General features: G+C 41.1%; 1 protein-coding gene across 1 annotated transcript; it reads left to right on the top strand.

The window, feature by feature from the left end:
- Positions 1-139: 139 nt before the first annotated feature.
- capn5b (calpain 5b) lies at positions 140-26,781 on the top strand. The gene is made up of 13 exons (XM_026372264.1): positions 140-269; positions 6,352-6,526; positions 11,724-11,855; positions 18,354-18,562; positions 18,737-18,929; positions 21,051-21,244; positions 22,930-23,007; positions 23,360-23,555; positions 23,647-23,769; positions 23,856-24,052; positions 24,525-24,646; positions 24,963-25,102; positions 26,203-26,781. Exons 2-13 carry the CDS (start codon positions 6,362-6,364, stop codon positions 26,383-26,385), a joined length of 1,932 nt encoding a protein of 643 aa, XP_026228049.1. The 5' UTR covers positions 140-269; positions 6,352-6,361; the 3' UTR covers positions 26,386-26,781.
- The last annotated feature ends 324 nt before the right edge of the window (positions 26,782-27,105 follow it).

Below are 27,105 nucleotides of genomic sequence, written 5' to 3'. Positions count from 1 at the left end.
ACAAGCGATACATACTAAATAGAAAATAAGATGTTGTAAATAAGCGCGTTTTATTTTGAAATCCGGAGGACGCAGCTTTCTACCCCCGCCTCGTCTGCTCTGCAGCAGCTTGACGCTGCCTAGGTGAGGAGAGGAGAGAGGAGCTCCAGCAGCGGACCAGGGAGGAGCGCGGTGAGGAATCCCAGCAGCCCCAGGAGAGCGAGCCCGGCTGGACCCCGGAGGAGGACCCGAGAGAGAACCACGTTGCCACGGGAGAGGCCTCAGTTCAGGTAACCGAGCCGTGAAACCGGTTCATACTGCTTTTCCCGAGCAGGCAGGTGCCTTCTGAAGGGCTGCTGGAGATGGAGAGGCGGCGCTCGGCGAGCCGCACAAAACGGTTTGTTAAATCTCAGGAGCTCCGAGATCCTATTAGTTACTGACCGTCAGCCCTGCGGTTGATGTGGCCTCTGTGTCCGGGGCGGCAGAGCGGCTAACGGGAGCTGAGGGGACAGATTTATCGTAACACCGCGTCGCACCAGTGGGAAATGAGCCGTGCGCTCTCACTTTGCGCATAAATAGCGGCATAAGTCAGATATCGGAGCCGCTGTTGTCGCTTTACGGTCTGCGTGTGCGTGCGTGTGTGTGTGTGCGTGTGTGCGCGCTCTGCTGAGCTTGTTTTCCTATTCTGTACAAGACACGGGCGTTAATTGGATATGACAAAGGTGGGGCTCCGAGTGAAGCATCTCCAAATTTAATCTTGTTTTTACAATTAGGAACAGCAGAGGAGGGGAGAAAGGCGCCGTTACCATCAATCTATACGGAAGCCGTATCTGAAAATGACATCTGTAGAGCATCTGTCTGAAAAAGCTCCTAGTTTGATCATGTGAAGCAGAATTCATCAGAAATAGTGGTGAAACTTATTTCTGGTGTCAAGCCGAGACTTCCTTACAGTGCATCTCGGTGCCTTTACTCCTTCTGTGTGAGGCTGTGGAGCTTGTTTTACTCTGCATGAGGGGTAATAAATTAATAATTTCAGAAGTGCATTGTTCTGCAGAGCACCAGGAGAGGAATGAATTCACATTAATAGTCTATGCCCATGTGGAAGCCCCCGGTTTAGGCTACTTGCCAGGTCTAATGGTCCTAAAAGTGGAGTCTTGGGACTTCTCACAGGGGGTTCCCTGGCTTCTAAAATCACAGTGGCTCTTTCAATAACAGATTTGAGTTTCAGTAACAGCATTGATCTTCATTTTATCAACCTTTTATCCAATAATATTCATATTACTGGATAAAAGGTTCGTAGCCTTGTCAGTAAATCAAAACAAAGAAGCTGATGCACGTGTGTCACGACACCTCAGCTATGTCATAAAGTGAAGCTGAAACTAGTCTGAGTAGCTGTCCCGTCCTGTCCAGCATGATTAAACTAAATATAAATCCTATGTCATTCTGTTTTCCTGGAGTAAATGAACAAAGATCAGGCCTGTTGATAAGAGGTAACTGTCATCTAAAGCTATTTAAATGAGTGGGACATCAGGCGAACAAGAAACGAGCTAACTAGACTTGCAAGCACAGGAATGTGCCTTCTTGTTGTTGTGCTGTATGTCGTGGGCCAAACCTTTAGTACCTGGCAGCTGGACAACGTACTGCAGAGACGAGATCACAATGCTGGGAGAATGGGAAGCTGGGATAGCCCTCCTCCTTTATGCGGGAGGGCGAGAGGAGGGGGTGGATGAAGGATGGTCTGGCGCTCCCTCTCCCTCTCTGTCTCTGTGGTATACTGGTGCATTACTGCTCCCCGTTCACTTCCCTGAGTGTAATCAGTCTGTCAGCAGAAGCAGACTCAATCACTCTCCCACCACCAACACCCAAACACCCTCTTCCCTCATCTCTCACCAGAGCACTGCGAAATCTTTTGCTGCCTGCTGTGTACAATAATGATGTGATGCACTGTTTTGTGAACAGATAACAGTGGGGCAAAAGTCACGTTTTCCTCGACAACAAGTCCTCATACTGAGGATAAGTGTAGACATGGTTTCTTCTGTTCTTCTTCTGGCTTTTCTAATGATATCGCTGTTATAGCCACTAACATTAATGTTGATAATCACTCATATTTCCAGAATGGTTAAATGTTGTAATCCTGCAGCAACCACTCAGTGTTTTGCCATTACTACACACAAATACTATTTAGTATTGGTTCAATAGAGCAGATGCATTAAACATTCACGATGCTGGTGGAAAAACTAAGTGATCTCGTGTATGTAATAACTGCTCAAACAATAAACTCAAACATGTTTCTGCAGATTACACCTGCGCAACTTTGAGAAGGTGTATTTTTTTCATAGCAGCCCACTGGATTTTTCATTTTCTGGAGTTTCCTCTCATATATGCAGCACACAACACGAGATTGTTTGTGGTAGACGCATTCTCATATGCTAGAAATGCTATTTGGTTTAGGTGATGGGTTGTGCCTGCATGTAAGAGGGTTCAGGGTTGCCATGCATGTCTGAAAACAGAAATATAAATGTTATAATGAAACCTACTTACTGCCTGACTCCTGCATGCATGTCGTAAGTAAGTATTAAATTTGTCACTCTAAAGAAACTCCTTAGCCTAGAAAGGAAGAACAACATTACTACATCCTACCCGGAATAAAAACGTTAAACAGGTTCGCCCTGTAATGCCAGGGAGTAAATCGAGAAAGTTGCATACATAGGCTGCCGCTCCATTATCCTCTGGTGATACTGCTGCCTGGGATGGTGTCATTAGATTTCATATCAAGTAGAAGTGACCAATTGATTGGTCAGCAACAAGGTTTGCTTAGGGTCCCATCCAGTGGAGTGACACAGGAGCTACACAGGAGCTGTCCATGGTACTGCCTAGTGTACCCTGTGCTGTAAAGATCAGGCTCTCTATAGCCTGGTGCTGTGTTTTTGTATGTGTACTCTTCTGCTTGTTCAGCATCTTATTCTGTCATTTTCATTATTCGAGAATTACTTTAAGATGGATGCAAAATCACCTCTCAAACACTAACTTTAGTCAGTAAGTTGAAGACACTTACAGCTATGGTACTGGCTGAGAGTTCAGACTCCAGTACTGCTTATAGAGTTGCAGTGTAGCTGACGATTGATGCACATGGCTTGAATCGCAGCATTGGTGACTGTATTATGTCCACAGCGTTCCTGGAGTGTTTTCACCCACTCACGTCTCAGAGTATTAATCATTGATTGAACAGCTTTTCACTTCACTCCTTTGCACGACCTGTCATTTTATGAATTGTGACTCTGTTGTTTGGGAGACTGTCTCATCTGTCAGTTGTGAATGTCATGGCCTCAAATTAAGTCTTCGTCCTGTGCATTTCTGATCAGCACCACATTATTTTTCCTATTTCATAATTTTTTTCCACACATTTCTCCAGCTACTAGTTCCTTTACACATAACCCACCATGGTCAACTATGCATTTGAAATCTAGCATGCCCATCATTAATGCACTGCCATTATTTGTGCATTTTTTTTAATATGTTTATTTAATTTGGTGATCAAATAATACTGTCTTGTCACTTTCACACTTTGCCAGCCCATCTTATCTCTCTTCTCTCTTTATTACATTATTTAGTCCATTACCCCAGAAAAGTCATACAGAAACTGTCCACATGGTTCTAGTGGTTTGTTAAAGTCAGTCTCCCTGCAGTTTAGGTGGTTTTTATTCTATTCCATTAAATATTCTCCCATCTGTTTTGTTTTCACACTTGTATGTGGGCTGATCACACCTTTCCAAAAGCCTTTATGCAGTCCAGCACTAAAACATCTGCCTGTTAATGTCTTGGTTAAAGTTTTGAGCTTTCACTCATTATGAGACAAGCTTTGAGAAGCTGTTGTCTTCAAAATTATATCAGCTGATATGTCATAGCAGGTCTGTCAGTGTTGGTAGAAACTATGATGTATATATTGCAGTTATGGTGCCTCATAAAATATTTTGACAAGCTAATGTAATTGTAAAGGAATTTGTCAGTTTTAATCCATGGTTGTGAATATTGTGCACTTAATAACTTCCTTAAGTCCATCTCTCTATTAAGGGAATCATTATTATTATTATTATTATTGTTCTCTGTTGATGCTCTGCCAGGCCATTACTGCGGCTGTCTTATTCTTGTTTTCACCAACTAAAACTCTGCCCCTAGCATCCTGCTCCAGAATTATACAGGCTTTCTTACACTTGTTAGTTGTTGTTACTGTAACCTCTAATCTGGCTCTTCCTGTCTTTGAGACTGTATTTACTCGGAAGTCTCCTCTTGGTAACAAATGTCTGCCTTACTGATGGTATTCTTGAACTTATAAACTAAAAAGGGTTCTTCACCCCAATACACCTCTCTGTCATCCACCTATACTATTTTCTGTGGTCTTCTGGTTTTTGATGATCCTGAGCTCACTAGTGGTCCCTCTCTCTCGCTCTCTTTTCTTTCCCCAGAATGTGTCAAATAGTTGATTTGGCCACATGTAATGTTTTGCTGTTCCTCTCTCTCGCAGTTTGTTTTGCTATCATACACCTGGCCACGGAACAGCTGAGCAGCCAACTGTCCAAATTTTCATGAACCACCAAATGCTGGAGGTTTATGAACAAAAATGTCTGTAATTCCTGCATGGTTCATGAGTATTTTCAACCAAATCGAACTCAAATTGGAGCGGCCATACTTCACTTCAAGCACTTCTTTGCATTGTGTCATTTCAAATGCTCTGTGGTTGGGTTCACCTGGGTGTACCTAATAAAGTGATCACAGTCTGTAGTTCAGCATTTCGCAGCTGTGAAGACCAAAATAGAAATAAAAGGACATAATATTCCACTGGATTTGCCTGAGGGACAGGAGCATGGCTCTAAACGGGTGCTCTTACACCATGTGTGCTGTGTATATAGGCAACTGTATGATAACATGGTAGGCTTGTGAGGTGCATAAGGTCAGATGATGCCATATATTATGTTTGGAGCAGCAATTGCTTGGTGGTTGTTGTACTTGCCACAGTTGTAAAGGCATCCTGCACAGAAATGTCTCAGGATTCATCCTCTGCAGGTAATACTGTTGGCCTGCAGAGGCCAGATGACAGCATGGTTTTCCCCACTGCAGTCACGAGCCAAGATACCAGGCCATCTGTTAAATTTGGCCTCCAACTGCGACCTCCTCATCCCCCCCAGGAATTTACTTTATCACTCATTCAGGAGTCGGCTAGCTTGTTAATTCGTCTGAACTGAATTTATTGGATGTTTTCTTTATTTTAGATCAAAGACTGCCTGGGCTCATGACTTTAGTTAATAGTAACAACACAGACCAGGTGTTATTTGTTATCCAAGCCATTTAAAGAGCTGTTAAAGGATATAATTGTTATTCATCTACATGTTTGATCATAGAAATAGAAGAACACTTTAAATGCTTCACCTGTGAGCCTACACTGTCAAGTCTTAAAAAAAAAAAATTAAAAAAAGAAAAGTTAGTTTCTGCTTTTAGAATTATATTTGACAGGGCAGTAGTCAGATTTCATTTGGCTTGTGTTGTGCTTTTAATTTGGCGTCCCTCCATTTTCTATTCATGTTTCTTTTTTCCCCAGATATTAGATGTCATTGAGCACCACTGGAAGGCGAACAGGTCAACTCTGCCTAATTAAAAATACCTCCTGTTTAATAGTGCTAAGTTGTAATGTGGTATTAAGAGACTTAAACTAGATTTGGCTTTATTATTTTGCTATACTACAATATGCATTCAGGAATCAATGATACATTTGAGATTATACAGCTACAGTATATCATGGGTAACATACCCATATGTACATTGTGTATTTATTTTAGTATTTGTCTGTTTCAGGTAATGTCTTAATCTACTGATTTCTTTCCATGATTAACTGATAAATCATTTGCTCTGTAAAACCCCAGTGATTCAGTATTGATTGTCCCTTCGATAGCACCATCTTACTTTGCCTCTACCCCGACTCACCAGTCTGTCTGTGGGCTTTGCTTGTACTGAGATGATCGATGTGTACATGACTCCTTCAATGTATAGCAGTGATAATTAGGCCCCTGAGGATATCTGAATTGACAGATGAATCATTATGACCCAAGGACTTCAGGCTGCGCTCAAGGCAGCAGTGCACATTGACTTTCTATTTTTACTAGGGACTCACTGTAAAGATATTGAAGTCTGCTGTATTCCTCTGTCCGCTGACATGTAGCAAGAAAAATTAGTTTTAAAAGTGCAGCAAGTGGCTACATTTTTTTATGGGAATCCATTGTAGTGATAACATACTGTTCATGAAGTGAATGAAGGTGTGATCTTCTCTTACAGCTTTGGTCTGATCTGTGTGCCTTTTGTCCCCCTGGTTGTGTGCCTCAGGGCCTGCAGTATGTTTACTTCAGTAAAGGCCTTCGAGGGGCAGCAGTACTCCACCCTGAAGAGACAGTGCTTGCAGAGTGGCCTGCTCTTTGAGGACCCCCGCTTCCCCGCCACAGACGACTCCCTTTTTTACCAGGGCAACAGAATCGGACGTGTAGTCTGGAAGAGACCTCGGGTAAGTTGGTTAGTGGAGTAAGAGATGGATGTTGCTTGTTGACTAATCATTTATAATTTACCATATATCACCATATAACGTCAATACTATTTAGTCTTCTTGTGTAAACTCGCACTGTGCAGTATGTAGTAAGAATGTCAATGACTTGTTGAGTCTGTTAAAAAACAGACTCTGTTTGTTGGCTCCATGAGACTGGGAACTATCCAGAGTGTACCTCACCTCCCGCACCAAAGTGAGCTGGGATCAGCTGCAGCGCCTTCAATAACCCTCTGACAAATGTTATAGCAAATAGTATATCTAAATGTAAATCTTCCAAGACCCACATAAATGCAGCTTGGATTGAGTGAAAGGGGGGCGAAAAGAAGCTCCACATAAAATATACAGAAAATAGAGTCGACTTGCATATGTAGCCACGTTTAAAGTTTAAATGATGTGTATTGAATCCCATAGATTTTATCAGAATGTCTGACAGTTGCAGTCAATGTGTTAATGTGACCCTCAGTGAGCATTGTTACAGACCGGACCTTACACTACATAAATAAAAGCTCAGTACTCAGTCAATCAATGAGGAGCTGGTGTCATTTAAACTTCTCCTCAACCCCCTGCACTGGGCATAAATCACAATCTTTACAACCTTCACATAAGGGACCTCTGAGTCCCAGAGGTAGCTGCAGGATAAGGCTTCGATGACCTACAGTATGACTAATCATTTATAATTTACCATATATCACCATATAACGTCAATACTATTTAGTCTTCTTGTGTAAACTCGCACTGTGCAGTATGTAGTAAGAATGTCAATGACTAATTAAAAATTTGCTTTTTGTGTTCACTGTGGATGTTGTGCTAATAAACACAACAGCATTAAGATGTTTTTGTCTTGTTTAGATAGATTTGAAAAGGTCATGTTTATCTGGGGAAACTCTATTAACACATATTCAGGTGCGAGTTTCAAATGGCACCGCTCTGGTGCTAATGTTGAGAAGAAGCCAAACTAAACATAATTCAAACAAACACAAAAGTGGAGAAGTTTTATGTATATGATACACATGTTGTGTGTATGTTCTCTAGTGACACCTGTATATTGTGAAGCATTGTCTGCCGTGTTTGAAATTGTTAAATGGTGATAGATGTGAGCAGGAACTCTTTAATTTTAAACTGTAATTGTAAACTGTTTACATTTATAAATTCAAGAACTTAAAGGTCTTGGCAGTGGATAAAAAAAGTTTATCTAAAACGAGCACTGTTATTTCATTAATTGTTAATGAGCTGACTATTTATTGTTGACTATAGATTAAAAACATTACCTAAAATGTATCCCGGTATGATCAATTTGGTGGCAGATGAAATCCGATGCAGGCCTTCAGGATTTAGAAAGCTCACTCCCCTGCCACTGTTATCCCCCTTACACAGCAGGCTGTGGTTCTGGATGGAGTAACCTCCTTCTGCTTGTGTGCCGCTGCAGCGACAGCCAGCGTGCATCGCCATGGAAACTGGGTCACTGAGATTATATGTTTTGGTCTGTGCTGATGTCAGTCATGCAGACTGAAAACTGAGAGAAGTCAAGAGGAGAAACAGCAGGAGGAGCACCCTTTTCATTTTTGCCAGGACATGGTCTGCATCTTCATCTACGGTGGTTTACGTCAGGAGGTTAGGAACCGCAAACAGCCACAGTTTGACTCATCATTTTTAAAGATCTTTACTGAAACTCATGTATGGGGAGGTTGCTGATTGAGGTTGTTGTTTTTGTTTTTAGAATAGGTTATGTGATTTTCTTTCATATTGTCCATGAACAACTGTGCTAAAGTCTCATGATGGTACAGAATCAGCCCTTGTTAGAGTTCCAGATGAACTCTTGGTCTTGTCTGTTGCTGGAGACGCCTCGCTTGTGATACTACTAGACCTTAATGCTGTAGTTAACACAGCTGACCATAAAAAAACATGTAGCTCACTCCTCGAGTGTGGAGCATCTTGCCAGAGTGCATCACCACTCATGCTTCTGCAGATTTACATAAGCATCTAAATACAGACGTGCATTTCAGTGTCTTTTACAGCTTCAAAAGACTGGAAAATATCTTTTTAAAAGCCTGTCCGCTACCTAACTAGTCATCAGTCATCTCAGTGGATTTCACTTCCCTGAGAGACTTAACATTTCTGGCTTGAACAGCTTCTCAATCTTCAACCTCGGCCTCCTAAACATCACAGGAAGGTTTTCTGATGGGCAAGAACACACTTCTTTTCACCTTTTATCTCACTTGATTCTGAAATGAGTAAGTAAACATATTTAAGTTTGATACAGAAAAACAGTAAAAGATCTGAAGAATACTTAAAGACTTTTAGTCCTTTTGGTTTTGGTCTAAATTGAGACGGCCATGTTTTTCCTTCTTTCATATACTAATCTCCCTAACCAGTTCTCAGGTTTCTGGTGATAATGTTTATACCTAGAAAAGCTCAATGTATGCTTGAATTCTGAATTGAATAACCTCAGTCACAACAGGACTTATTTTGGATAGCTGTGGTTTTATATTACAAATCAGAAAGCTGCTGCTACATACAAAACTAAATGTGCCTGAAATGGGAAAACCGGTTCCCCACTTCCCCATGAGTGAACATTTTATTACCAAGAAAACGTGGAGAAATGTCTGCAAAGCTATAGTGTTAGAAAACATGCAAATACATTAGCAACAAAAACTATCACTGAGGTTTTTATAGTCAATCAATCAATCAATCAAGACACGATCAGAATTGTTTATTTTAGGCAGATTATATTTAATACTTAGATAAAGATCAGATCACATTTTCAAAATTCCAAAAGGTTCACATACTTTTTCATATCATCAAGGCTGACCGGTTAAAATGATATTTAAACTATTTTACATTCATCATCCAGGCTACTCCCAGTGTGAATGCTGAGATTCAAGAGGCTGCGTTATCAGTGTCAGGGTGAAGGTTCACTGGCATAACCCCCCCTAGAGTACTGTTGTGCTCGGTGTTATCCTTGCTCAAATGAATCTAGGTGATATTTATGGCTGCAGTGAAGTCCCAGTGGCAGAGCGTGCAAGCAGTGAAGAGCAAGCTTTAATAAAATGTCTGTCTGTCTCACATTGTCTCTCAGCCTGTCTGTTTCCTCCTGCTGCCCTTCTACTCTTCTCCTGGCTCCATCTCTTCCTGTGATTTGTGGTTATTTGTGTCGTGACTAGACTAGCAAGGGGCAATACGAGCTATATATATAAACATATATATATATATATATATATATATATATATATATATATATATATATATATATATATATATATATATATATATATATATATATATATATATGTGTGTGTCTGAAATATAGTATCACAAATGGGGCTCCCACAGAGCCCAGATCTCAGCATCATCGAGTCTGTTTGTGATTACAGGGATAGAAAACACTGAGACGGGTTAAATCCACAGAACTGTGGCAAGTTCTCAGGGATTCTTGAAACAACTTACCCTCCCTGAAAAACTGCAAGTGCACCTATGTAAGGTGTGGTCACACCAAACATTCACTGTGCTTTTGAAGATAACACAGTAATAAATGTGTTTACAAAAAAGTGTATTTTGGACATGTACTGTTGGAAATGCATTTGTAATTCTTTGTGTGTGTGTGTGTGACTGGTGGTTCCTCTCACAAGCTGATGGATGGTGCTGAGGAGGGCTGTAAAGCTGGTTGAAAGGTTCTCAATAGCAGGGTAAATGATTAGGTTGTGCTCAGCCACAATATTCACATTACTTCAGTGTATGTAGGGCCAGGCGGGGATCGATACTCTATTACTCTTCAGCCTGAGCCGATCCCTGGATGGCAGGCCACCACAGAGAACCCTCACTGCTCCTGAGACTCGTCAGACACCAATCAATGCTGCTGCAGACCAGGGGAGAAAAAGGGATTAGAGATCTTAACTCTGACACTGGTCAGCCATAGTTCCACTAATCAACATCCAAACGTTGCGTCCTACGGTGTGTTTACTTAAAATGTACAGCCACACATTTCAGACGGTAAGCCCCACAGCGCTGCTCTGTGTAAGGTGAGAGTGGCTTTTGGTGGAGACTGCAGGCCCCCAGGGAGCACTGCAGTGGCCTCGGTTTCTGATTATAAGTTTGCATTTGCAGCTTTGCAGAGTCAGGGAATTACTGACCTTGGTTGTGTCGTGTGTGTCTGGTACTGGTATTGATTAAAACAGTTGTTTTATAAGACATTCACAGTACCTACTGTTTACATGTGACATATCGGAGAGGTTTCAAAGAGCATCTAACTTATATTTACAGTATTGAATTGGGTGATATAGAAATTTAAAAAACCTACCTGTATTAATATGACGAATAAAATCAAGGTATTTAACTTCAGCACTAATGCACCGAGACTGTACAGTAGCAGATTGTATGACCACATGAATATTCCACTGAACACCAACATAGTTAAGTTCAGTTCTCCAGCAGTTCACTTCCTGCTGGAGAACATTAATGTTGGACATGTTATCACTGCTGAAAAATAAAACTTGAATTTCTTCCCAGTCACTACACGTTCATGTACTGTTAAAACCATTCACTGGTTGTGTACGAATATTTACTTCCCATTTAGTTTGTTTAAAGCATCTTGGCTCTGTGGCGTGTTGTTGTGATGATTTAGATTATGTTAAAGAGTTAGGGTAAACAGTCGGCGAGTGTCCTCTGATATGTAGCGAGATAAACGTGTTTGTGTGGGTGGGGAGTGTGAGTCAGGTGCACATGCAGGACCGCGAAAGAGCAGCTCACTGAGCACCGTGTTAGTAGTAATGGAGCTCTGTACTGTACACAATGTGGCAGAAAATGGACTTCAACACAGCAGCCACAGGAAATGTGATTTCACAAATGCATGGCACCCTCCCACATTTGGGTAACAGATCATGATACGTGGGTGCAGAAGGACAGATGGTCTCTTTCTGATTCAAGAATTTGCCTCAGTAACCTGTTTATGGTCCTTTGTGTCCTTATTTTGTATTATTATTATTATTTTTTTTTTTGTACAGATAATTCATTGACTAAACCTTTTTAACTATTAGGGGCAGGGTTTTTTAACAATATTTTAACAATATTTTAGTTAAAAGAAAAACTATTAAAATAATAATTTACCCCAGTCTGACTTGAAACCAGTGTGATTTTTGGTTGTTTTCTGTCTTTTGGGTTTTAGGAGCTGTGTGAGGACCCTCACCTGTTTGTAGATGGCATCAGTGCACATGATCTCCACCAGGGACAGCTGGGTAACTGCTGGTTTGTTGCGGCATGCTCCAGTCTGGCCTCCAGAGAGTCTTTGTGGCAAAAAGTAAGTGTTTATGTTATATGTGTGTTTGTGTATTGTCTGTATTATTTCTTTCCACTGTCAACGGAACAAAATGTTAACGTGTTGTGTAGAAATGTGTAGGTCTGGTAGGATCCTGATTTGCTGATCTAGTAGTGTTGAAAGCCCACTTTCTTATATGCTGTAATATGTGCACCTTTGATTGCTTAAGTAGTGAAATAAGTAAAGCAAAGGCACATTGGTTGCCTTTATTTTAACATGGGGCAATTTCTTTTAATGTGTAAAAGACCTTTAATTTACAAAAAGGGATATGATTATTGTACCCGTATCCAGTAGCATTACCCCAAAACATTAACTTTTCACAGCACTGTAAATCTGAATAAACACTAAGTTTAGAACAAAACTGAGACCAGAGGTCTAACAAAATGTAAAACCTGGCCTGTAATGTTCCTGAAAGGGGCAAACATTTGCTGCTGCATTTCAAACTGTACAGACAAACCACAAAACCTTTGGACAGGCGTCAGCCACAGATGCTCAGAGGCTCCACACCACAAAAACGTCACTGCAGAGAATATTTCCTGCACAAAATGGTGTATAATGCATTTTGAAAAAAGAGATCAGATGTACTAAATTGTAATATTGTCATATTTAGAGTTTAAGTGTCCATTAGGAACCATAACGATAAGAAGTAAACAGCACAGGACTCATTACAGCACCATAAGGCTTGTAGTTTCTCCGAGGACAGGCAGGAAGCAATAAGGCTGCACTGACTTCTGTCTGTGGTGGCTGTGTTTTTGTTTTTATTTTTTTATTTTCACATGGATGAAGCAGAGCTGCAGTGGCGTAAAGTGGATAAAATCACAGCTAAAAGAAAAATACAAAAGTGCACCTAACAAGGAGCATTTAGTGGATTTTTAAGTGAAAAGAAGTAAAACAAAAGGGGAAATGGGAGGGGTCATTAAGTGCAGACTCGGTAGTTGCAATTTATTTTATTGAATTTTTTTATTCATGAAATAAAAAGTAACAATCCATTAACATCTAAAGAAGGGCCGATCTTTTATGTATTTGCTGCAGGGATGGTATTTATTACCTTTCAGCAGATGGATGGATGTAATGTTCATGGAGACCCCTTCAGCAGAATCTGGCAATTTTAAAGTGTCATCTTCAAATAATAATAATAATAATAATGAGTCACACTTTCTAAAAGTTCCAGTGGGAATCTTCCTATGTTGTATGTGCTCAATTTTGAACTGAGATGATCGATACCACTTGCAGGCAGTGCATTAACTTTTAAACTGCAGCCAGGTAATTATCTTGGTGTAAAGAAAGGGCTAGCATGCTGTAAAAAAACATTAGCAGCACTTAATATAGTTGCAGTTTTTAATAAATACAGACAGCCACAGTCAATGTAGTTATTTTTAAACTCCCCCTTTCGTCAGCAGCGCAGTTAGTTTGTTGTAGCTTATTATAAGTAATGTAGATGCGACACGACTTGACTGAGAATTGTCCCAATTATGTTCTATACTCTCCTTTCATAGTAGGGGTAACTCGATGTGTCCTAATAAACATCATTCACATGCTTTCTGGTCCACTTAGTGTCTTGCATTGTAAATACTGCATTTTACACACTAATAAGAAATAGTAAAGTTTCCTGAATATTGGCAGTACCATCTTCAGTCTGAAACTAGTGGTGTTGTAATTCTTATTATTACATGAATTGTACTGTCTGGAGTTTCGGGTGTCAGGATTATTCTGAAATGTTCTTTGGCATCCATCTTGACAACGGAAACAAATGATTACCAAGGTTTAATGGGATTTGAAACAAGATGCCTCAGCCTGTTTTAGTGAGATGCTGTATTGTGACAGACTGCTCAGGACGTATGTGTACAAATGGGCAAGCTTTCATTTTGTCTTTCTCTCAGTTTATTCTCTGTTTCTGTCTTTGTGTCATTGTGTACACACACGTCTCACTTTATTCTGCAGCATGCTTAATGTTTGATTTCATTTTGTTAATGTTGGTTGGATTAATTTGTATTTGCAAGTAACTTAAGTAAAGACTGGAATCACTACCTACCTAAAGTTAAAGTTGTACTTCTACTGGAATTTAGTTGACACCAGCTTTAGCTGCTTTATGACCATCTCTGGACTAGAGTGGATCTTGATTTTTATCCAGCCCAGGAAAATTAAAACAGCGACAGTTGGCCAAGTAGATCGTGACTCATTCTTCATTTCTCTCTCCCCTCATTTCTTCTCATATCTCTACTGTCTAATAATCTTTCTAATACTGGCATAAAATTACCAAGAAAGAAAAACACTGCACTCACTCAGAAGGTGGACAACTTCTCTCCTCCTCCTCTTTCTCTTACTTGGCACACTGCTCTGCATGTGTAGTGCCATTTGAGACTGAATTCCTGGAAAACACCTACCTTTTTATTGAAGTAGAGACAAGAAGATGCAAACACCACAAATTATAAATACTTTATATTATGATTAGAGGAGGAAGGGGGGAAATCATCCTTTAAGGCAGGAGAAATAAAGGCTTCAACTTATGTAACTTCTGTCTTTGTAGAATAGTCAAAGGAGCCATTGTACAGAGATGGTCATCTGTTCAGTCTGCTGTTGGCAACTAGCTTTACTTTCTATGAGAGCAAAACAAGTAATAGTCCAAGTCTCAAAGGAGCAGCTACTGTTCCCCAGTGAAACAGAGTGCTAGTACTTCAAAACATTATTTTGTATTCCTTCTATGCATGTTAATTACCCACAACAAGTTGCCACACTTTAAATTGTTTTTCATTTAGCTCAAGAGCTGTTGCTGTAGTATCTTGTCATTTTATATTTGTTAGATCCTTGAAATTAATAAACGCAGTAAAGACTGACGTGTTGCATTCAAGGCTGTAGGCGAGATCAATTTAATTGAGACTCTTGAGAATGTGCAGTGTTAGACTTTTTATCAAAGAAGAGGGGGACTCAGCCTCTAATGATTTAACGGTTTGGGTGGCAAGTTAGTTACATTCTTTGTAGCGACACGAAACGAGTCTAATACCTCCTGACATCTCAGTTATTTTCTTTTCTCTCACACTTCATCTGGCATGCTTCTTCTGATTCACAGTTACTGTTTTATCCCCTGTGGCAGTGTAAAGCAGTGAGGGTGAGCCTGCAGGAGGAGGAGCAGGAGGAGGCTGAGAGATGAAATCCACATGCCTCACCTCTTTTGTTTGTCAGGGTCACCATGCAAGACGGAGACTGATGAGGCAGCAGGAACCTGTTCCGTCATCCGCTAGGGAAAACTGACAGGCACACAAATACACACTGTCTCTATCTATTATCTCATGTGGGACTCGCTGTTTGTCAAACTGGAGGAGAGGGAGGATGAGAGTTTTGTTCAACACATAACCCAAAGAATGATCTTTGTTTTGATATTGGTTAAGAAAATGCAGAAACACATTTTTGTTTGTTTTAATTTATTTGTATTTAGCTGTATAGTATATATTTTCAGCATCATATAATGCAAAGGTGTAAAGAAACGCCTTCTGTGAGACAACATATTCAGTGGCACTTTTCTCTTGAGATGAAAAGGAAGAGAAGAATGGAGAGAAGTCATGTTCCTCAGTTTTTACATGATGTCAGATGTAGCATGGAAGGCTTTTCTCGAGTAAATTATTTGTTGATATTTGATAGGGAGCAATGTAGGGTAAATCTACAACCTTTTTTCTTTAGCTAAAAGCACACAAGCACAGAAGAATAGTTTGGAGCAAGCGGCTAACTGAGCTTTTGATTGCAAAGTCTCAATAATCTGCTGTGAAGGTGATGGAGCAGTCGATAGTCTCGGGGCTACATCCTTCTGCAAATGCAAACAGAAAGTACATCACCTTCCTTACCTTTGCCAGCTCGGCAATCCTCTCGCCAAACTCATGAGCATCAGCTTCATAGCACTGGACAGGGGCATCGCTGGCATCGCCGGGAGCCCTGGAGAAAACCCCAGCGGGCTCCAGGAGTTGACGTGTCATCAGGTTGGTGAGGTCGGGTGTCCAGAGCTGCGAGGTGGCTGTGATGGTGAGATGTCCTGGCTGGGCTAGGCGCACTGTCCAGTGGGAAAATCGGAGGTTCTGTTTGGAGAAGTCCAGTCGATACACGGCTTCGTTGGGCCGCAGCAGTCGCTCGCCGTCTTGCCTTTTCTGGCCTCTCTGCTGCAGAGATTGTACCCGCAGTCGCATCACCTCCGTGAGCTGGGTGTCAGGCAGGAAGGGCAGCTCCAACTCTGTAGACATGCTTGGACAGCACACCTCAGCAGGCTGAGAGGTCAATACCAACTGCAAGGCTGGATTAGATTGGCAGCTGTGTCAACACTAAGTGTTTCTCTTTTTCTCTGTCCTGTAACTCCTACTCTCTGCTTTTGCTTGCAGGCTCCTGCAGTATGTATATGTGAATGTCTATGTAGCATGGATAAAAGAGGGTGGAGGCAGAGTACACACGAGCAGAGGTGCTAGGTAACCAGATATATTGATATTTACAACCACAGTGCAAGGTTTGCCTTCAGGGAACGGTGTTTAGAACTGTTTGTCTCACGTGTTTGCTTGGTTACAGATCCTTGAATCTAATATCTGACATTAGAAGAGGAGGCTGGTAATTTTCCATATTTTCTTTTATAAATCCCATGAAAAGATCCAAACAGTAATAAATGCATTCAATAACTTTCAAGTATTGTCTCTAAAAGCAGATGCGACTTATACGAGTGTCCCTTTTGCAGCCATAACGTTGCACTGGGTGACATGTTTCTTTATTATGAAATCCTGAGCATAGTAGTTTATCCACAAACAGTTCCACAGACTCATAATGGTGATGACTTTCAATCTCTGAGGCTGCTGTGAATGCTTGGACACAGTTCTGTTTAGTTAACGTTGCTTTCGACTGAAGGTCTTTGATAAATTTGCATTGTGTGGTACAAAGTCTAATCATATGAGCTACAGTGCCTGTGTTTTTTGTAATGAACAGACGTCTCCCAGTGGAACAGTGTGACTCACTAATGTGTTTTTAATAAAGGGAAAGCCTCTTAATTCCCCTTGGTGTATGTTCTGCATTGACAGACATCCGAAGCACTTTCTCCTTGTGTTTCTGGTCAGTCGTCAGGTCTCTTATCTATCAGAGTTCAGTTGCCGCATAGTCCAAATAAAAGCTGAGATAGCCTTTGCTCTCTCATTGTCCTCAGAGAGAGTGTAAACACTAGTGGGGTGGAGTGCAAGGGAGATTGCCTGAAGAATTATGAAATGACTCTGAGGTGTCTGTGCTGCAGTGCTTTGTTTTTATTTTTTATTTTTGTCCCCCCCTTCACAGAGCTGCTTTCTGGAGGGGCCAGATTCACTCCATCAGCAGTGTCACCTCCTGCAGAGAGGTGTGATAGGAACTGCTGTTCAGTCAGCACACCTCGACTTCTCCAAGCACACCTGCTGTGGTGTGGGTCACTGCCTTATTTTCAGTTGTCATTGCACACCATTTTCATACAGGTGGAGGTTTCACACCCACCTTGATATTGGCTGACACTGAGTCACAGTGGGATAATGGGGTAGCAACACTTAGTAACTTTTAAAGAGCAATCGCACCATGCCATAATGCAGAAAGTACTTGGTTCACTGCTCACTGTGGGTATGAAGTACATGTGTCTGGACACTCACCAGGTATTGATTTCATCAGTATTTAGAATGTGATATTTCCCGTCAGTGCTATACAGTTTGTCTTTTATTGATTTCCCCTAATGATTTCTGCTCCTCTCCTCCTTTAGTTATGTGTCGCACATTAACCATCATGAATGCTTGGTAAAAACGGATGGTGCGGTCCATCCAGCTTATATCAAACGGTAAAAGTTATTCCATAACGAACCCTGGGTTTGCCTTTACCTTAGCATCATTGGTACTAATTTCTTCCTGAAGCCTTTTAATAAGGTCTAATCTACTAACTATACTATGTTACTACATTTTCTATGAACACTTTTTACTGTAATGATCAAGAATGTGATCAGAATGATGTAAGCCATAAAGAAATGTTACTGACCTTTCAAGTATCTTAAGTTTTAGACATCTTTGGGTGTAGCTTTGTGGTTGTTCTTCCACCGCTGTTCTCCAGTTCACAAAACTGAAGCAGGGTTATGGGTATTTCACAAGACCATAGCAAATGCAGGCAGCTGAAACACACACACACACACACACACACACACACACACACACACACACACACACACACACACACACACACACACACTGCAGTCAAACAGTTATTACCTCCCACCCATGTCCTATTACAGCTGGATTTATGAGCAAGAGCCAAGGTGATAAATTTGTCCCTTAATCCTAAATGCATCAGCAGACAAGAGGGCATGCTAGCTCACTGTGGCATTCCACCTTGACATTATTTATGTTTCACGGACCGATGGCTGTTTGTTTGCTGTCCCTGCACTCGGCTCCTGTTCCTCCCCGTGCTAATAATGATATAATACTAATAATGAAAGTAATTGCCATGTTCATCCCCCAGGTCATTCCTGACTGGAAGGAGCAAGAGTGGGACACAGAGAAGCCAGATTCGTATGCCGGGATTTTCCACTTCCGCTTCTGGCGCTTTGGAGAGTGGGTAGATGTGGTGATTGACGACCGGCTCCCAACAGTGGACAACCAGCTGGTCTACTGCCACTCCAATGACAGCAATGAGTTCTGGAGTGCCCTGGTTGAGAAGGCCTATGCCAAGTTAGTGTCTGTGCCAACACAATGCAGATCCAAAACCAAAATATATTTAAAATGTCTGTAATATGATATGATGCAGATGACACAACCAGCAAAAGTTTCTCTCTTTTGCTAAATAAAAATCGCTAAAAGGATCAGTTGATTAACGAGCATTACCAAACTGTCCTCTTCCTTCAGGGTGTATGGCTGCTACGAGGCTTTGGATGGGGGAAACACGGCTGATGCTCTGGTGGACTTCACTGGTGGTGTTTCAGAGCCTGTGGATCTACTGGAGGGTCAGATGGCTACAGATGAAGTGGCCCGTAACCAACTGTTTGAAAGGGTTCTTAAAGTCCACAACAGAGACGGCCTTATCAGCTGCTCCATAAGGGTAAGGAGATACTGCCGCTTAGCAGAGGGATGTTAAAAGGAAAGATGCAGTACCACACAAATGGTTATCTTTCTCACCAAAAACAATCAGAGGAAACAAAATGTCAACCATGCTGAGGCTTGACTAGCAGGAAAGAAGCAGGCTGCATAATGCCAAGTGTTTGATTCAGCACTTTCTGAACTTGACCCTCGCTGTAGTTTTAAAAATGAAGACATCTTGGTTTCTGCTGTTTTGATTCTTTTTAAAATCTGTCTCTCTGAAATTCTTCAAGAATGTAAGCTCTGTTTAAGCACCTTATGTTTGTGAGCAAATCAGTAACATTTTTAGCAGCTTTTCAAATCCTCTACTCTGAAAATTGTCTAATCCACCAAAGCTCACCTTTTGTTCCCCGGAGCCCATTAATAATTAAAGCTGTTTCTACTATGATTTAAAATACAGAGATGGGGGGGGGGGGAACCCTCTGTCGTGACTGACTTTGTGGAGGCTCTCGCTGCCGTTGCTCGCTGCTGTGTCGTTGATGGTACCCTTCTCCAGCATCAACTCTTATCAAGTCTTTCTACAGCTTTTCTAAAGGCTTTTCAATGTGGTGCAACACAAATTAACAGCATCCACTTCATTCCCTTTGCTTTCCAAAATATTTGGGAATTGCATGAGTTAGTGGGGAAAAAACATTTCAGGCTGGACCTGGTTTCCCAGAAACATACATGAGTTAGATGTCAGTCAGGCCTCAAATAAATGTCTAAATGTATGTATCACTGACTCATTAGCTTTACATTACTTGTAATTTAAAACTTAGACCAACTAAAACTGACTGAACCGCCCATCTCCCTTTAGCACAAAATGTTTTCCTTGTTGACAAATTTAGTGAAAATTTCATAATTAGCATAACTTAATGAGGCAGGTGTCACGGATTGTTACATGGAAACATGTCTCTTAATTCAGAGTTAGCGTGGGGGTTGGCTGGCAACTTTCTAGGCTTTATGTATGTCAATGTGTGACACTGTTTAATTTGAATGTGATGAATTTAAGTGCAAATTTACAACTGGACTGACACAGCACAAACCCATCTAGAATATATTTACAAAACCAGGCTTTGAACACAGGCCACCTCTAAATGTATGCTGACAGATCTAATCATTTTTTAATTGCAGTGCAATTTAAAAATCACTTTAGGTTGATTTGTAAAAGAAATGTTGATGGTACTCAAGTCTCAGTTTTATATTATTTGTGTGTTTCAAATTGAGCTTAATGAATGATGCTTAATGATTCGAAGCAAAACGTACTTGGCTTATGTTTCTTTGGTTCCTGCTTTTTGTGAATTCATGTTTATTTGTTAAGTAACCATGTGCTCTCTTCTGAATTTCATTCTCACTGGAAAAACATTTTGGTCTCATTCCAGTCTTATTCTCTGATGGCCTGCCCCTAGCAAAACTAATTCAACCCCTTATTGTGATTCAGAATCAGGCTCAGTTTGGTTCTTGAATTATGTGGCTCTTTTTAAATGCATGAACTTTTACTCTGAAGATCTATTATTCAGCAGTAATGAGAGCTCAGAGAACATAACCGATGTCATACAAAAATGCATTTACCACCTTTAGCCATTGTTTGTATTACTTAAATTTGTATTCTACAGTAATAAATTGCTCTGGGGAGCATTAATTCTACACTGGTGCTCTGGAAACATCAGATTTTCTTAATGCTGCATCTCTCATGCTGAGCTGCTGAAAATGTTCAGCATTAGGTTCAGAAGTAGTCTTGCCAACTTTGTCTGCAGCCAGTGGACATACATCACCGTTACCCTGCTTCATACTCTCCAGTGCAGCACAGCCCACAACCCCGATCATTTTGAGACAGAAGCTTCTGTTAGTAAAGTCTGCCACACTGTTCTTACATTGCTCTGCGTGCAGAGATTCTGTATTTGAAACAGGTCTTTTAAGTACACAGGACTCACTCTGGGAACAGTATTCATCCATGTAGCTCCTATTTGGACTGATATGTGTCTTAGTAATATGTTTGTCCTGTTAGTCTATTCAATTGTATGTGTGTCATTTTATATATTTTATGAATCATAATGGTATCTTTGATCTTAACTTCCAAACCAACCTGTTTGCTGTGTCCCAGGCAACTACAATAGAGGACATGGAGGCACGACTGGACTGCGGCCTGGTCAAAGGCCACGCCTATGCAGTGACAGATGTACGGAAAGTGCGGCTAGGTCATGGATTGTTGGCCTTTTTCAAATCAGAGAAGCTTCACATGATCCGCATGAGGAACCCGTGGGGAGAGAAGGAGTGGAGCGGCCCTTGGAGTGACAGGTAACAGCAACCGGTCTCCCACATGGGGCTCCAGAGCTTCGCAGTTGTTATAAGCAGAACATGAATTTTCATATACAAATCAGAATCACATATCTTAGCATATGCTGTTCCTGTTGTGTGCTAGTAAGATTAGTTTTCCCACATCCTGTACTAAAAGTGATCTTCTCTTCTTGTTAACTGTAGCATCCTTTGAAAAAAGGCACTATATCCAAAGGTAGCGGTTGCTGTTTCACTTCCACCATGCAAGTGGGTCAAAGTGGATTATTCGAATGTCAAAATTAAAAACCTATATACCAATACCTATATAGAATACCTATGTGACAAACAAGTATCTGGATATGTGGGTCCAGTACTATTCACAACACTACCATCTACAGGCATGGATGAACTACTGCAGCTCATCAATTCTTGTCTCAAGAGCTCTGATCTTTCTTTCAACATGGAATATTTCCAGAGGAACAACAACGTGACATTGTTGTGACCTGAACCAGTTTAACCAATTTCACTAAATTAATTTTTGAAATGTCAGCGGGTACTGGTCTTCTTTTAGACTTTGACGCGATGGTTTCTAAGAGATTGCATGTGATGAATGAGCAAACGACAAATCATTGAACAATCCGTGTGTAATGCCAACAGTGTAAACAATGAGGCTGCTCAATGGGAAATGTCACATAGATGATGAAAGATGTAGATGCAGTCAAGCTAATGGGGCACACGGTAAACAAGAATAACTGAATTCAGCCCTGTAGGAGCATTGCTTCTTTTTAGAGAATATCAAATGATTTTCTTCTGGGATTTTCCCAAAACAATTGAGCTCAATAACCCATTTTAATTGACATGTCTAGGTGAATCAAATTGATAGGTTTGCACCAGTAGCCGTTTAAATTCCAGTTTTACTTGCTGCTACTCTACACTTTGAATTGTGAGCTACAGACTGTGAAAAAAACAGGGAAGTGGTAAAGCCAGATCATGATGCAGCCTGAATTATTGATAAGGCTGAAAGAGAGAAAGATGTTATTAAAGTGATGTGAGTCATCTCTCGTCTTTCTCAATCATTCACTGGCTCTCAATGAATAATTTATACATGGTTTGATAAAACCTGTTACTGTAAATGGAGTCTGACAGACTGTTAAGATGTGGACAGCTGTCAGTGAATCATAAATAGAAAGACATAAACACAGACTTAATACACCCAGTAAATGTCTGTTATTGCTGAGGAGTAAATACAGAAAGGACCCTGATGTTTAGGTATGATTCACCATAACAAATACAAAACATGATAGTGGCCATCAGGGGTGGACATAGGCTTTTTGTGATATATCAGATCTTGTTAAATTACTATTGCCTTGCTGTTAACATATTGTAATATTATATGAAAAAAATATAATTGTTTAGAAATTTAAATATACAAACCATATTTCAAGAAAACAAAGATAAAAGAAAATCTGTGAATTGTTAATTCACCTGAACCTTTTAAAAAGTACAGAAATAAGATTTTGTGTTTTAATACTGTATGTTTGACCTTCGAGTCCTTGTGGCATTTAATGAGAAACTGACATAGTACCATCATGAATATAGCCACATGGGCTGGAAAGTAGTTTGAAAAATCGTAGTCATATTGATGCTGTTCATCTCTTTTACAGCATGTGTGTGTGTGTTTTCTCTCTTGTCTTTGTTCACTGTAGTTCTGAGGAGTGGAACAAGGTGAGCAAGAGCGAGAGGGAAAAGCTGGGTGTCACTGTGCAGGATGATGGCGAGTTCTGGTAAGAACGATAAACTTTCATAGCCAGTTAGCCTAGTAACCATATGTTTTCTAATCAAACTGTGTCAATCAGCAATAAAGTTAATTTGAGTATGTTTCCTAAAACACTGACCCTGACCTGCTCCTTCAAAAGTGATTTCCCCCTCAAACACTGCTTATGTTCTGGGAGAAACCCAGAATCCTCCAGAAGTCTTTGTCTCCCTTTGACATGTAATCTTTCCTTTTGTTCTTGGTATCATTTCCTCTGATTTTACTCCTGTTAACTTTTCTTCCTTCAAGCTTGCCTTGTCCCTCTAGTTGGTATCCACTCTCTCTGGTCTCTTCTCTCCTCTTCTTTTCCTGCTCTCCTGCAGGATGACATTTGATGACTTCTGTCAGTACTTCACTGACCTGATCCTGTGCCGCCTCATTAACACCTCCTACCTGAGCATCCACAAAACCTGGGAGGAGGAGGTGATGAGGGGCTCATGGATCCACCGCCAGGACCCCCTCCGCAACCGGTCTGGAGGCTGCATCAACCATAAGGCCACCTTCCTGCAGAACCCTCAGGTTAGTCATTTCCAGAACAACAAAACAGAAGTAGTGATGTGTACAAACAGGTGTGTGTGATGTGTTGGATGTGTTTTCTTTCCTCTTCCAGTATGTGTTTGACGTAAAGAAGGTGGAGGACGAGGTGCTGATCTGTTTACAGCAAAAAGAAAAGAGAGCCACACCTAAAGAGGGCAAAGGGGAAAACCTTGCTATAGGTTTTGATATTCACCGGGTACAAAACCACACACATGCACAAATACCTGAAACCAAATTCCTAATGATTATTATTTTATGCTCTAACATCTGTTCATGTTGCAGGTGGAGCTTAATCGGAAGTACCGTATGCACTCGGCCCAGCAGAAAGTAGCGGGCTCAATCTACATCAACTCACGCTGCGTCTTCCTCAGGAAGGAGCTGAAGGAGGGCCGCTACGTCATCATTCCCACAACCTTTGACCCTGGGCAGCAGGGCGAGTTCCTGCTCCGTGTCTTCACTGATGTGCCTTCAGATTGCAAGTAAATCTTACCTCATCTCTCATATCTCACCTAAAGCTTTGCCTAACGAGCACTGATCTCAGCTCCTAATTTCAAAGACTACTTTCTTTACTGCCACCGGTCTCACGATTGTTACTGGGGAACTACACACACAGCTTGCTGTAATGTTCGCTCATTAAGATGCTTCTAGGCAGCGAGCAGTTGCCACTGTAGCAACATCTCTCTCTATCATGAATCAACAGGGGCCCTTGGCTACCTCAAATCCAATCACTCTGTAAAGACTGTCCGAAGGCAGAGTGCTGCAGTATCTGTATTTTTAGGAATTGTTTTTATTCTATCATGATTTTTCACCCTGAAAAAGCATTGCAGCGGTTTAGTTTTCCATTCAGCAAAACCCAGTACTAGTACTAATAGATAGAAGTGTTAATGAAATCCCAAAGATAAACTTAATTACTGTAAATTCTCTAACATACACATTAACTCTCTTTCCCAGAGAGTTGACTCTGGATGAGCCTCCTCAGACATGTTGGACGGGGATGTGTGGCTACCCTCAGCTGGTCACTCAGGTCCATGTACTGAATGCTGAGGGTCTGCAGGGACAGGACTCCAATGGAGGTAGGACCACTACAATATAGCGGCTGAATATTGGCCACATCTAATGTGGTTAATGTGCTTTGCATTTATGTTGGTTATCACATTTTTGTGTTGTAAAACGTACACACCTGCAGAGTTTCACTACCGCAGTCCCAACAATAACAGGAGAAAACAACTTTCTGACCTTTAAAGTTGCCATGTTTAGATTTGAAAAGGTGAAGGTATACATTAATCAGGACCCAGACTTCTACTAACCCTTCATCTTCATCAATACGCATAATCTAATGTATATGTATGTAAAAAATTATATATATATTTATCCAAATACTTCTTCCAGCAGCTGTAGATCCGTATGTGATCATCACCTGTGAAGGAGAGAGGGTTCGTTCACCGGTCCATAAGGACACGAGGTGCCCAAACTTTGACATCAAAGGTTTATTCTACCGCAAGAAACCCAAGGAGGGGATCCACATCGAGGTGAGCTGTCAGTCTACATTCATCATGTCCTCTGTGGGACTAAACACTGACAACTGGCTGAACCACATGTTTATCACAACTACAGCTTACAACCAAAATGTAGGAGCTCAGATCTAGCTAATGGCTGGCATGTCTCTGCTCCTCAAGCACAAATCATTTTAATGCAATTTAACTCAACATGCCATATTTTTTATTACCTCTGGTCGTCCAGATCTGGGTGAACCAAGCTTGTTTTTCCAGTCGTCTCTCAGCAGTTTTTAAACACTATTTTCTCAACACCTATTTCTCACCTGCCTCCCTTTTGCTTCTAATTTCCCTTCATCATTTGTGCGCGTGACTGTATCACATGAGAGCAGAGCTGCCACAGTGAAATTTGCTGAACATCCATAACCAATCAGTTACAGGCTCAATATCCGGCACTACGTGTAAGCCAGTGTACTTGTTAGAGAATTAGTGTTGGTGATGTAATGTTGAATTTGCTCAGTGAGGCCTGTGAAATTGCTCGATTTGTATAATGGTAAAAGGAGGCAGAAGTGTGCACGCTCTGTTGAGTTGATAAGCTGCTCAAAGATGGTTTGGTTTGTAAACGATACAGACCTTAAAAAACAGTGCCGAGCTGCTGTGATAATGATCAGTCGACACCACATTCACTGGGCTTCCCTGACTTTAATTACATGCATCTCCCCACCAAAGCACGTCACTTGTACATTTTTTCCCCATGAACCAAAACAAACCCTCACCTGCTTGACTGTTGCACTGGACTACTGCAGTAGCAGCTCAAGATAAGTCTGAGACTAAGTGCTTCTGCTTCTTTGCAGAGTATTTTTGCTGGTTTGCTGCCTACAAGCTTTGTTCTGTTCAACAAGCATACTTAAGCAGTTTCCTTCCTTATTTATGGAAATGAATCGTATCCATGTATATTGTATAACTAAAAACTTGTGCTTCTGGGTATCACTACCTTCTATCAAGCTGCAATGTCTGTTCCTTGTGTATTTTCTCCTGTTTTCTCTTTCCGGACTGCTTATTGCCTTTTGTCTTTTCTGTCTTCTTGTCCTTTCACTTTTGCTTTCGAATCTCTTAATCCCACGAGCGGCGAACAGATCTACAACAAGAACATGATCGTGGACACCTTCCTGGGTCAGGTAATACTGTTCAGCGATCCCAACGAGCGCCAGGAGCAGCACACGCTTCACCTCCGTGACAAGGGCAACCGCCAAGACAACGACCTTCCAGGCACGCTCACTGTGCGCCTCATCACCTCCACCACTCTCACCAACATCTGATGCAATCCTTTAAATGCTTATAATGATCAACACTGACGGTGGCGTTAAGTCGTGCCCACAGTCATGTTCACCCTTCATTCTCCAACCATTGTGGGAACTGTTATTTTCTTTTTATTCCCCCCACTTTCCATTTCCTCTTTTCTTGTATGTCTTGCTTTTCCTGTTTTCTTATGCTTCACCATTTAAAGTCAGCCTTATTTTGTGGGATTTTTGAAGGCTTTATATTTGGATGTAAGAAATAAGATAATACAGTATTTGGGGATTTTAATGTTCATCTTTGAATACATTCCTGCCAAATTGTCCATTATTTAGGGTTTGCCTCAAACATTTCTTCTTGAAGTATATTTCTTTCCCCAAGTTTTGTAGCCTGAAGACAGTTTCACTGATCTGACCAATATTAGCCTGAACTTTAACTAGATCAGATAATCAGTGTAATCTACAGATTAGTTTTATTTCTCCATCATATTCAAACACATACACACCAACTTGCACCCACAATAAATATGTAGACGTTTCTGCACTCGCCATGCATGTGCCAATGTTTCCAAGGGCTATGCATTGCCTTAAGGCTGAGTCTGTCTCTCCACCTTGAGGACAGGTGGGTGGGGGTGGGGGCTTGTTAAATACTGTTTTCCATCAGCTGTCCAGTGTTAGCACAGCCTCCATTTGTGTTCCTTAAAATGAGCATTACACCTCATTTTTGTCCTGTACAGTATATTG

This window comes from Anabas testudineus, chromosome 14 (genome assembly GCF_900324465.2).
Source record: "Anabas testudineus chromosome 14, fAnaTes1.2, whole genome shotgun sequence".
NCBI lineage: Eukaryota > Metazoa > Chordata > Actinopteri > Anabantiformes > Anabantidae > Anabas > Anabas testudineus.
Note: the sequence above shows the minus strand (reverse complement) of the source record. Positions and strands in the feature narration are given on the sequence as shown.